General features: G+C 40.2%; 1 protein-coding gene across 8 annotated transcripts in view; it reads left to right on the top strand.

Annotated features, from left to right (window-relative positions):
- Positions 1 to 13,533, top strand: part of HERC4 (HECT and RLD domain containing E3 ubiquitin protein ligase 4) — a 79,562-nt gene that overhangs the window by 36,863 nt on the left and 29,166 nt on the right. For 7 of the 8 annotated variants that reach the window (XR_009155865.1, XM_058189477.1, XM_058189476.1 and 4 more), the window contains exons 4-8: positions 3,833 to 3,992; positions 8,196 to 8,272; positions 9,070 to 9,291; positions 9,792 to 9,883; positions 12,598 to 12,728. Coding sequence is in view for 7 of the 8 variants with exons in the window: in XM_058189477.1 (XP_058045460.1) it covers positions 3,833 to 3,992; positions 8,196 to 8,272; positions 9,070 to 9,291; positions 9,792 to 9,883; positions 12,598 to 12,728 (682 nt within the window). In the remaining variant the exon portion in view is untranslated. Of the gene's footprint in view, positions 1 to 3,832; positions 3,993 to 8,195; positions 8,273 to 9,069; positions 9,292 to 9,791; positions 9,884 to 12,597; positions 12,729 to 13,533 lie in introns of those variants that run through there. The other variant, XM_058189481.1, reaches the window with a different exon arrangement.

Here is a 13,533-nt window from a genome sequence, read left to right as displayed (position 1 = left end):
AACAACTGAGATGCTAGTCCCAATTGAGGTCATTAAGTTGAGTATGTGGGCAATTGTAGTGTGATATTCAGTGTTACATTTTGTGATTATATTAGCTATTCTATGTCCAAGGCTTTAGTGCAGAAATCCAGAAATTATAGTCTCAACTCAGACCTTGGCTTTTGACTGTATGAAAATCATTTCCAGGTATAGTTAGCTGTGATGGCTTCCCCAGATGCTGGCTCAGAGGATGAGGAAGAGCTGGCTTTAGGGACTCTAGAGGGGGATGTGGATGAGTTCTGGGGACTGTGGAGGAGTGTCGGGAAGTTGCTCAGGGCTCCAACCAGGAGTGGAGAGGCCAGGCACATTGGAGAGGTTGCTGGAGGGACGACCGGACGAATGGCCAGTTGAAGAAGGAAAGGTGCAGCTGCAGCTGGCCAGCGAGGATGAGGAGGAATTGCCTCCTCCATCTGATTCGCAGATGCATAGGGCTGAGAGAAGAAGGCACAATGGAGATTGGCAAGGCTACTTGAGAGGTGTCAGCGTCATCTCTCCTGATGAGCTACACAGGCAAGCGCCTATTTAATTGGATGAATGGAGGTGAGGGTTGTTGGAAACAACTGGCCGTCTCTTGCTGTGTGCATGCTTCACACTCTCACTCTCAGTTTTCTCAGCTCTGGATTGCGTTATGACTGACCGTGTGTTTGGACCTTGGATTTGTTTGTGGATTTTGCATCTTTGCCTTGGATTTCAGACTGGACTTGGACTGTGGACTTTGAATTTGCCCTTGGATTTGGTAGCCTTGTACCTTGATAGAGCAGTGTTGACTTCCTAGAACTTTATGGTGTGTGGCTTTTCTCGCGGCCAGCGGGCTCGCCACGAAAGGGTCTGGGCAATCCCCGCGCCAGACGGAGTGAGAAATGAATAAGCAGAGTCCAATTCTCCTCAGGGTGAGCGAGCCCCGAGCTAGCTCGAGACAAACTCTTTTATTAAGGTTAGTTAGGGGTGTGTTACAGAAGGTAAGCAGGGGAGGTTACATATTAGCATATATTCAACATGTGAACACGTGACTGCAAGCACATCTACAAGCCTATGATTTTGGGAGAAAGATCATGATTCTTGGGAGGAGTTTTACCATGAAGTGGTTCTTTAACATAACATAACATCAGAGTTGGAAGGGACCTTGGAGGCCTTCTAGTCCAACCCCCTGCCCAGGCAGGAAACCCTACACCATCTCAGTCAGATGGTTATCCAACATTTTCTTAAAAATTTCCAGTGTTGGAGCATTCACAACTTCTGCAGGCAAGTCGTTCCACTGATTAATTGTTCTAACTGTCAGGAAATTTCTCCTTAGTTCTAAGTTGCTTCTTTCCTTGATCAGTTTCCACCCATTGCTTCTTGTTCTACCCTCAGGTGCTCTGGAGAACAGCCCAACTCCCACTTCTCTGTGGCAGCCCCTGAGATATTGGAACACTGCTATCATGTCTCCCCTAGTCCTTCTTTTTGTTAAACTAGACATACCCAGTTCCTGCAACCGTTCTTCATATGTTTTATCCTCCAGTCTCCTAATCATCTTTGTTGCTCTTCTCTGCACTCTTTCTAGAGTCTCAACATCTTTATTACATCCTGGCGACCAAAACTGGATGCAATATTCCAAGTGTGGCCTTACCAAGGCATTATAAAGTGGTACTAGCACTTCACGTGATCTTGATTCTATCCTCTGTTTATGCAGCCCAGAACTGTGTTGGCTTTTTAACAGCTGCTGCACACTGCTGGCTCATATCTAGATGGTTATCCACTAGGACTCCAAGATCCCTCTCACAGGTACTACTATTGAGCAAGGTACCACATATACGGTACTGGTGCATTTTGTTTTTGGCCTAAATGTAGAACCTTACTTTTTCACTGTTGAATTTCATTTTGTTAGATAGCGCCCAATGTTCAAGTCTGTCAAGATCTTTCTGTAACTTGAGCCTATCTTCTGGAGTGTTGGCTATTCCTGCCAGCTTGGTGTCATCTGCAAATTTGATGAGTTCCCCATCTATCCCTCGTCCAAGTCATTGATGAAGATGTTGAAGAGTACTGGGCCTAAAACAGAGCCTTGGGGTACTCCACTGCATACTTCCTCCATGTGGATGTAGTTCCGTTGAGGACTACACGTTGAGTGCGGTTGGTCAGCCAGTTACGAATCCATCTGGTGGTGGTGCTGTCTAACCCACATTTTCTACTTTATCTAGTAGTAGGTTATGGTCTACTTTATCAAATGCTTTACTGAAGTCCAAGTAAATTATATCAACAGCATTCCTCTGGTCTACTAATTTTGTCATTTTGTCAAAGAATGCGATAAGATTAGTCTGGCATGATCTGTTTTTGACAAACCCATGTTGGCTTTTGGTTATTACTTTGTTTGCTTCTAGGTGTTCGGTGATTCGTTGCTTGATTATCTTTTCCAGAATCTTCCCGGTATTGAGGTCAGACTGATAGGTCTGTAGTTTCCTGGATCTGTTTTTCCTTTTTGAAGATGGGAACTACATCAGCTCTTTTCCAGTCCTCTGGCAGCTCCCCTGTGCTCCAGGATCTTTGAAAGATATAGTTCAGTGGTTCTGAGATCACATCTGCCAGTTCCTTCAGAACCTTGGGGTGTAATCCATCCGGTCCTGGTGATTTGAACTCGTCTAGGGTAGACAGGTGTTCACTTACCGTTTTCTTCCCTATTTTAACTTGTGTTTCTAATCTGTTTTTTGTAGTGCTGTTTTTGATAGGTTGGATTGTTTTTTCCTTTTGTGTAAAGACAGATGCAAAATATGAGTTAAGTAGATCTGCTTTCTCCCTGTTGCTTGTCATCTTCTTGCCACTTTCTCCCAGCAATGGGCCAATTGTTTCCTTGACTTTTTTCTTGTTTTTAACATGTTGGAAGAAGCTTTTTTTATTATTTTTTACTTTTGTCGCTAGCCTTTGTTCATTGTGAGCCTTAGCTTTCCTCACTTCATCTTTACAGGCTCGGGCTATTTGCTGATATTCTGCCTTAGTTATTTGCCCCTCTTTCCACTTTTTATATTTGTCCTTTGTTCTCCGCTTTTTGCCTACGTGGTACAGCAAACAGAAATACATCTTGAAACATCCTGACTACATACTAATAAATCTCATATAATTGTGTGTAGGAGCAAACTTCTTTTGAAGCTCTGTGAAGTTAGCCTTATCAGAGAAGGAATGTTCTGTGGCTATCTCTAAGGTGTTGATACATTTACTGGCAACCATCTTTGCAACCTTGGCATCAAACAGATTTCTGCTTACATGATAACAATTAGCCAGACTTACCTATGCTGATATTTTTGCACATAAGCAATTTCTCAAAACTTGCTCATGCTTATATTTGCACATAAGTAATTTTATAAACAGTTTCATAAAGGGGTTCATATGGCATAATATCGCAACAATGGTGGATCCAAGTGGGTCTTGGGGATTCACATTAGGAGCTTGGACTTTCCGTAAAGCGCTTAACACCTTTTTGTGTGTCATGCTTGTGGACTGAAACAGGACACTAGATAAATTCAAGAAGATCCCTGTTTAGGGTGTCTGTTTTTTAGTTAGTAATAGCTTCAGTGCTCTAATTAATTCAAATTGCTGTTTCTGGCATGAGTGAAAATATTTAGGGTTCTGAAACTTGTCCCTTGGGGATAAAAATTCAGACCTTGCTGGGTGCAATTATCAATAAGTAGACTTAGGGTTTTCAGTCTGTGATGTATCTTGGACTACAAATAGTATAGAATTGACTTGATTTGTTTGTAAAGACACTTTTTTTTTTTTGCTATTTCCGCTGCTTAATAAAAGCCACTTTTTTTTATAATTACAGAGCAAGTTGGTGCCTTGGATGCTCAAAACATTGTCACTGTTTCTTGTGGAGAAGCCCACACCTTGGCATTAAATGACAAGGGTCAAGTCTATGCCTGGGGTTTTGCTGCAGATGGGCAGCTGGGATTACCTGGCACTGAGGAATATATCAGAGTCCCCAGGTAAAACAAAATAAATCAAATAATTTTTCAAAAATTCCTTAGGAAAATGCTTACTTTTGGATTATTTTAATTGCTTCATCTATGTACATTTGGGGCATGATGGCTCAGCAGTTAAAGACACTGAGCTTCAAGACCAGAGTGCCCTGCGACGGGATGAGCTCTCGTTACTTGCCCCAGCTCCTGCACACCTAGCAGTTCAAAAGCATGTTATATGTGAGTAGATAAATAGGTACCACTTTGGTGGGAAGGAAACAGTGTTGGCATATAGTCATGCTGGCCACATGACCATGGAGGTGTCTTCAGACCATGCTGGCTCCCTCCGCTAAGAAATGGAGCTAGCACTGTCCCCTGGAGTTGGAAATGTCTGGACAAGGGAAGCCTTTACATTTAACTTTATATACATTTAGAATTTTTCAGATTCAGTTTTCTATAAAATAATTTGCATCAATATACTCTTGAAAGCTGCTGTACTGAACTGAAGCAACCACTAGAATTTCCTGAACATTTCCTTTTCAGTATTTCCTTACTATATATTCAGGGGTAGATGGCATATAATTTTTTGTAAATACAATATTTATAATACTGATATTCTTTATGAGATTCTAATTAGGAATTTAATGTAAACTAAGTAGCATGATAATGTATTTGTGTATGTGGACAGGACCAAAATGCGATGTATATTTGATTTAATTAAAATTAAATGAAATGCTGATAATATTTTGTTTATTTAAAGATTTCCCTCCTTGGTCACATTCAGCTTTAGCCATGGCTTTTGGGAGGTTTCTATAAGTCACATCTAAGACATACTGTACTTTTGCTAAAACTGGCTTGTTTTCATTATTGGTAGATGCACTTTTTTGAGTTAAGTATGAGAATGGGATAATATTATGAAGTCAGTTTCATTTTAGCAGTTGCAAAAAAAGAAGTGGGTATTTCTGAGGTTTTAATGATTTTTTAGAACATTTGGAAATTAATTTTGATTTATTAAGATGCCATCCTTAAACTCGATGAGTAGCATTTTTTCAACACATAGCCTTAACACTCATGCAGCATTTTATTTCTGAATACTGTATATTTGCTATGGAACTTAACATTTCATTTATTTAAAAATATTTACCGTATATGCCCTTACATCAAAAAATATTTTAATTGAATAATTTGAAGCCCCAACGTAAGAGCTTCATTCTTAGAACAATTATAATATATTTGCATTAATATCCATCATGCTTTTTTCTCAAAAGTTCCCTCTCCTTCTAAGAATTAGGGCCAATTAAAAAATAGTGTGAAGATTTATTGTTTGGACCTGCAGGAGTAAAAAAGGTTGGCTGGTATCCAGAGCACAAAGATTTCTGTATTGCAATTGGTAACTGCTATTTAGAATAATAGGTACCATATTTTTTGGAGTATAAGATGCACCATTCCCCCCCCCCCCCAAAAAAAAGAGGCTGAAAATTTGGGAGCATCTTATACTCCGAATGTAGCTTTTTCGAAGCTTTTTTTCAGCCCTAACAAGGTACTAGCAAGTGAAGCGACCTTCCCAGCTTTGCCTGCTCCCTCGACTCTCCACTGTGCTTTAACCAGGCACTAGTGAGCGATCTCCATGCTTTGCTCCGACTCTCAGCTGTTCTTTAGAAGCTTTTTTTCAGCCTTAACTAGGCGATCTCCCCGTGCTTTGCCTGCTTTTTTCATTGCTGCTTCCTCTCAGCTGTGCCTTAGAAGCTGTTTTTTATCCCCAAGCAGGGGATAAAACTAGCAAACTAATGTGCTGAAGCTGATCAGACTAAGGACTAAGGACGCTAGCTAGATGAATACCTGGTAGGCAGATTCCCCCCCCCCATTTTTCTCCTCAAAAACTAAGCTGTGTCTTATACTCCAGTGCGTCTTATACTCAGAAAAATATGGTAATTTCCAGTAGTTACTAGAGTTTTAGGTCTCCTTAGTTTAATAGCATTGCTGCATTATGTCCTAGGTGTTAAACTTGGAGCAGGTTCAAAACTGTTCTCAGTCTATATAAGTGGACTAGAAAGCTATGCTGGGGTTGCAAAAAAGAGGGAAGGCCAGTGTGATTTAAATATACTAATTTGTAATTAAAATATTTTGGATGATGTGATTATTTGCTTATATTTGATCTTAATCCACAGTTTGAAAACCTGTAAGACTAGCACAACTTTAATCTAAAAATGAAGTGTTTTCTTCTATATTTAGCCATATAAATATATACAAGTGTGGTAAATTTTAATAATAATAATAATAATAATAATAATAATAATAATAATAATAATAATAATAATAATAATAATAATAATAATAATAATTTAATTTATATACCGCCCTTCTCCCGAAGGACTCAGGGCGGTGAACAGGCAAATAAAATAAAAACGATACATTTCAATAAAAACAATATTTAAAAAACTTATTCCAATAGCCTAAATTTAAAATACAATACAAAATATAAAATAAACCCCAATAAAATCCATATTAAAACCCTATTTAAGCCAGTCCTGCTCGAAAGAATAGATATGTTTTAAGTTCTCCATTTAGATTTCTGTAGGTTCTAAATATAGAACTGGTTTCTCCCTGTTCTTTTACATTTAAGAGAAAGAGATCAGCCTTCATTTTAGATTTTAAATTTCATGCCCTGTCCAAATGTAATCTGATGGGATGTATTTAAATTCTAGTTATTTAAAATAAAATGGAGTCAAAGTGTGTTTTCATACTCTAGTTCAGGGGTGTCAAACTCAAGGCCCGCGGGCTGGATCTGGCCTGCAGGTTGCTTAGATCTGGCCTGCCGAGCTGGCCTAGAAATACCAAAAGGACTGATCCACTGTGCCTCTGTCGGCCAAAATGGCGGGGGGGGGGCGCACACGGCCCGTTTTCGGTCTCCTGCAGCACTTTGCCGGCCAAAAACCCACCCTATTTTCTTCACCTTCTCTTCAGCAGCATCTGCCAACTAGAACTAGGTACCCTCCAAGATCTGGATGGCTGTTTTTCAGAAGAGCCAAAAACATCTGGCTCTTCAGCCAGGTCTTTGATGAGAGAGAGTGAGCCCCCCTTGTATCACTGAGTTTGTCATCTTTTATATTAATCTTTTACCTGTGATTGATTTAATTGTAATTTTTTTTTGCTTGTGAGCCACCCAGGGTCATTGAGAATTGGGTGGTATATCAATTTTGTAAATTATTACTAATATTAAGCCCTCCTCTAGGTCTGTGTCAGAGGTAGTAACAAAGATTGATAGACGGTTGGACAAACAGTTTTTAGAGACATCAGGAGAAATTGTCAGTTCATTTATGCTCTGCTCCTATTACAAGAGACAAGCCCCATAGCGGCTGGGGACTCTACATGTCTTTGTCAGGGTTCCAAGGAACACCCCCAACGAAATAAAGCTCTGAGGCTTGAGGTTTCTCAAAGTTCAAATTTATTAGAGATGTCATGTTGGCACATCTGGGAAAACCCCGAATCTGAACTTCTAGGTTTTCCACACTCAGCTGACAGTTCACAGCCCTGCCCCACAGGCTCATCACATTGTCCAATCAATTCTTCTCACTCAACTGGATACAATCTTCAGGCAGTCTCCATCAGATGCCGGCAAAATTCCTTGAATATGGAATGTTGTTATGACTAACTTTCTACCGCTCCAACAACAACCCCCTCCCAACTTCAGCTAAAATATGTGGCAGTTAAGAAGCAAAAAAGAACATTGTCTTCCAAAACTGACAGTCTTTAATCTCTACATTATGGAATTGAGACTATTTGTGCCAGAAAGTAAATCTCCCTTTGTCTGAAGAGCTGTTTTGAATGCAAAGGGGGAAAAAAATGCATTTTGAACCTGTATCAAACGCCCACCAGGGCCACGCCCAGGCCTCCAGCCACGCCCCAACCCTCAACCTCAGCCCTCTGGGGTCAAACAGAACCCTGATGCGGCCCTCAAGGAAATTGGATCTGACACCCCTGCTCTAGTTTCTTATCTAGCCTGAACTGGCTGTTCAAATTGGAGTATTGTAGGAATAGAAAATGTTAATTTACAGTAGCTTCAGAACTAGAAATTTGTCATACCTCTTCTTTATATATTGAGAAATCATGTTCTGTGGCTGCTCTTTTTTGAGTATTTAATATATACTTTTACAATTTTCTTAAAGTATTTTTAACTTTTCTGTGTGTTTTTAAATGCTATTCATTTAACATTTTCTTATTTTCTCGAAGGAACATTAAAAGCTTATCGGACATTCAAATTGTACAAGTGGCCTGTGGCTACTGCCATTCCCTTGCACTTTCTAAAGGTAAACCATGCTGTTTGCTGCATTTATATCTGTCTGTTTAATTTCAAAATACTTTCCGTGCTGCTAAGATCATAGAAAAGTTTTTTTGTGTAGTAAGATCTGATCATTTGCTAGGGAAGGGTTTCTCGACCTCAGCAACTTTAACTTTAATGGGAATTCTGGGAGTTGGAGTCCATACAGCTTCAGGTTGCTGGGGCTTAGAAATACTGTTTTAGGGAAATGAAATATATTAAAGGACATTTATTTACTATGCTCAAATCTGGGGTGAGATGTAAAATTTGTTATTACCGGTTCTGTGGGCATGGCTTGGGGGGTGGGGTTTAATGTGACTGGGTGGGCGTGGCCAACTTTTTTTTTAACTTTTAAAAGCATTTTTTCTACAACCTCTTCAGCGGAGTTTAAAAAAAATTCTGATGATCACGCAGCTCGGCTGGGCATGGGGGGGGCAGGGATTTTTGCTACCGGTTCTCCGAACCACCTGCTGCCATCGCTACCGGATCAGGCGATCTGGTCCGAACTGGGAGCATTTCACCCCGGCTCAAATGCACTTACTGCCTTCCATGCCTCTTTTTTTTCTCTAAAGTATCGCTTCCAGTCCATATTTTATTGGTCAGTGCAATATGCTATACTCCAGATTTAAAAATAAGTTCTTTGAACTATGATCTGTTTGAAAAGGGACTTGTGGAAGTGGCTCAATCTGTTTTGATTTCAGTCTTTTTTATATAATTTTGAATGGGCTTCTCTTTCTACTGAATCCTCTCTGTTAACTACTGTTTATCTTTGTTTCTTTTCAACAGGAAGTGAAGTTTTTTCCTGGGGTCAGAACAAGTATGGACAATTAGGATTAGGTTATGAATATAAAAAACAAACATCTCCACAAGTAATCAAATCTTTATTAGGCATCCCTTTTGCCCAAATAACAGCAGGCGGTGCCCATAGCTTTGTACTTACTCTTTCTGGAGCAGTCTTTGGATGGGGCCGAAACAAATTTGGACAACTTGGTCTTAATGATGAAAATGGTAAGTTCTGAAATGCAGATTTTAAAATGAATTTTTATGATTAAGAATGGTTCTGTTTGCTCAATGCTCAAATTGTTTGTGTTATAGGCTGGAGCTCTCTGAATTACAAAACCTTGCTGAAATTGGTTGTGGCTCTTATTTATTTATTTATTTTTTGTTTGTTTACATTTATACCCCGCCCTTCTCCGAAGACTCAGGGCGGCTTACAATGTATAAGGCAATTATTAAACTACATAACTCGGCAATGCTCTGCATTCCTTAATTGTTAGAACAATAGCACGTTCAAAACAATGGATGAATTGTGTTAAATACTCTGAAATGTTGCCTCCTGATGCCCTGCACTGTTGCTTGATGGCAATACATTCTGTGAAGTGATGAACTTTTAAGTTGGGTCAAAGTTCCTACTGGAGGCAGCGATCTGTTAAATGAGATCATTTCTGTTTTTTTGTGCGTGTCTTATTTGCCACAATTTATAATTTACCAAATTATTAAATTCTTAGATAGATACGTCCCCAATCTTCTGAAGTCACTAAGATCCCAAAAAATCGTTTATATCTCCTGTGGAGAAGATCATACGGCAGCTCTTACAAAGGTGTGTTCAATCTGTCTTTGATTTCAGATTTGAATTGGGATGGGATGTAAAAGACTTAACAGTTCTTGGTGGCCTTATCCCATATGCATCGATAATGTAGCCAGAAATACCATGTCTGCCTTGTGAAATCTATTAAGCCTATTTATTCCTTGTACTCTGATGCTAGAACTGTGATGGCGAACCTAACTGGAATGCGGAGGGCCCACAAATGTTGCCTTGTTCAGCTCCAGCGTGCATGTGTGCACCAGCCAGCTGATTTTAGGGCCTTCCGGGCCCACCTGGAAGTTGGGAAATGGGCTGTTTCCGGCCTCCAGGGGGTGGGGAAGGCCATTTTTGCCCTCCCCAGGCTCCAAGAAAGCCTTTGGAGCCTGGGAAGGGCAAAAAATGGGCCTACCAAGCCCACCGGTAACCTTTGCCGTTGCGTGCCAAAAGCGTTGGGAGTATGGGAGGGTCGCGCTCGCATGTGGGGGGGGGGATGGGGCGCGGGGGGGTATTGAATTACAGGTGTGAACACGCACGTACACGTCCACCCCTGCTGTGCTCCCCTTGCTTTTGGCACATGATTTCAAAAAGGTTAGCCATCACTGTGCTAGAAAATGGTTACCTTTTAATTACCCTGGGAAGTATGCTTAAGGCCCTGTGCTACTAGAGTTCTGCATTTTCTAATTCCATAGCCAGGGCAGCGGATAGAGTCATGAGCACCCCTTCTTTCTCTCCTTCCTCCACATTTCAACCCTGATCATAGGGTCAGTTCTTACACTAAAGTTATATTACTCTTTCTGAACCACACACACACACACACACACACGTATAAAATAAACTCACCAAGTTGGGCAATGTACATAAATTTCCAGAATCTTTCCCAGGTGCGATTCAAAATCTAGACAATAATTTTGACTGCTTATTATTAGTTTAACTTGTTGCAAAGCAGAATTTGATATACAGATAGTCCACACTTACTGACCATTTGTTCAGTAACTGTTGAAAATTGTGACAGTTCTGAAAAATAACTTTACGTTTATAATCTTTGCAGTGTCCCCTCAGGTATGGGATTGCCGTTACAATCAGTAGGCATTGTCCTTTTCTAGACCTATTTTTCCCCTTTGTTGTGCCTCCCCTTGCAAAGCAGAGAGATTGGAGAAGAGGGTTTGCAAGAGAGTAAGCTGCTAGCTCTTTTGCCCATTGAAAGCAATGTGATTGCACCAGCAGCAGGCTGGGAAACCATAGGTATCCAATACAAACTGCTTATTGTACCCTCTTGAAATCTCCTCTCAGCCCCTCCACTCTGCATAGGGGTCCAGGAGAGAGAAAAAAAGCAAGCAGTTTCCGAAGGCAATCTTTCCTTTGCCTGATTATTCCACCCTCCCCCCCCTTTGCAGAGCAGAGAGTATGGAGAGGGATTTCCAAAGAGTAAGTTGTTTGCACTTCTATAAGTTGAGAAGAAATTGATTGCATAGGCAGCAGGAAAGGGGCAAGCAAAGGAGAGACTGCATACATCAATTGCTTGCTTTTTTCCCCTCTCCTACCCCATGCAGAGTGGAGAGATTGGAGAGGAAAAGATTTCAAAAGTTTAGTATGTAAGCTATTAGTATAGTGCACTTGCAACTTCAGTCCTGGACTGCCCTGGCATGATCACACTGCTCTTAAAAGGGCAAATAGCGTAATGTCTTGAAATCTTTTTCTCTCCAATCTCTCTCCCGTTTGTCTCATTGGGAAATATACATGCCCGAGGCAAGAGCCTAAAAAGAGCCTTCCAGGAGGAAGTAAGCAATTTTTGTAGACAGTCTCTCCTTTGGCCTGCCCCACCCAGTAGAGAAATTGGAGGGGAAGAGATTTCAAGAGGATAAGCATTGAAAGCAGTGTGTGAACACTGGCAGCGGGAAAGGAGAGCTTGACTAGAGAAATCACTTGCTCCTCCCAACCCCTTTGCAGTGCAGAGAGATTGAAGATAAAGGGATTTCAAGAGAGTAAGCTGTTTACATTGTGTGCCTGTGTCTCCCATCTCCAGGGCTGTGATACAATCACATTGCTTTTGATGTGTACAAGACAGTAAATGGGCATTTCAGAATTCCAAAGGGGGGGGAAGTGATTATGAGGCAAACAAATGCAGAAGGTGTAAAATTGAATACAACAGTCATCTCTTTCAAGCTGGAAAGCATAGCCTTGATTGTATGATTTCCTACTTGGTGACTGCTTAGTGGTGGAGTTACCTATCCCAATTAGGATCATTAAGCAAGGACTACCTATATAATTAGCTCTGGGGACAATCCAGTCTCTCTGTTGGGAATTGATAGTGAAGAACTCTGCTTAAACTGCATTTTTGCAGTTTATACCTTTGATTTACAGAAGTGTTTGATTTGCAAATTACTCAGAATCTTTAAAGTTTAAAGCAGGGGTGTCAAACTCCCGTTGTCATGACGTATCAGGACTCCACCACCCTTTCACTAAACTGGGTGTGGGCGTGGCCAGCTCATGACACATACAGCCCATGGGCCGGGAGTTTGACAGCCGTGGTTTAAAGCAATGCAACCATTTTATTCCCTTTTAATTTATATTATATGCCTCAATTGTTTAGAATCTGAGATACATATTTATGATTATAACCCGTTTTAGGCAATTTTATTGTTCCTTTATATATCTTGGGCAGGTATTTGTATATATAAAAAATAGCGAAGACATTGACAGATTACATTCCAATTTGAAATATGTTTTAGGAAGGTGGAGTGTTTACTTTTGGAGCTGGAGGCTATGGACAATTAGGTCATAACTCAACTGCGCATGAGATAAACCCCAGAAAAGTTTTTGAACTTATGGGGAACATTGTCGCACAAATAGCCTGTGGAAGGTAAGTGTGTTGTTAGAATGGAACTGTTGTTTTAACTATTTTTTTCTTCAAAGTGAACTTATCTGGCCCAGCTGAAGTATTAATTACTTCAGGAGCTTTTTTAAAAGCTTCAATATTCAACCTTGTTCTTGAAAAGCAGTCAGATGTGAAATGAGCATCCTGTTCCAAATTAAAAGTCCATAAAGAAATTTTTCCTTGTTCGTTTAATAACGGATTTATTTTATAGTCATTTGAAACCGGTTTAAGTTCACTTCAGACATTTTAATTAGAATGTACAGTTGTTTATTCAGTATGTTTACTGTGATTCTGAGCATAATTCAGAATTAAGGTCATTTGGCAATTGCATCTGTTTTCTGTCGACAGCCATGAAGTGAATATAGCTACAGAGTTTAGACTATATTAGGCAAGAATGCTCTGCCCAGGACATTCTACTCTACATTGTTGGTTCTCATCTGTCTGTGTCTTTATAAGGTGGTGTCCATCAAGCACTGGGCAGTTACAATACAAAGATGTAGGATTGTTGGAACTATCAAGATGGCTTCAAAATGACTGAACGGGAAATACAATGTAACATGTCCAAATTATAGCCCCGAAAGATATTTTTAAGAGGGATGGTTACAACTTTTGTTTGAAGTAAATTAAATTATGTCAGATTAAGCTGACTTCTAAAGGATTCAGATATGCTTTTTGAAGCACTCTTCTAACAAGCATGGTAAATTAATAACCACTTGCTCTTATTGGGAAACCTTGTTGGGGTTTCCAGTGATACAGAGAAAAGGCTGCTATGATTTAGACGATACAATAA

The sequence above is a fragment of the Ahaetulla prasina genome, chromosome 6, assembly GCF_028640845.1.
Source record: "Ahaetulla prasina isolate Xishuangbanna chromosome 6, ASM2864084v1, whole genome shotgun sequence".
In the NCBI taxonomy this organism is placed as follows: Eukaryota; Metazoa; Chordata; class Lepidosauria; order Squamata; family Colubridae; genus Ahaetulla; species Ahaetulla prasina.
The sequence above is the reverse complement of the archived record's forward strand: the minus strand, read 5'-3'. Positions and strand labels throughout refer to the sequence as shown.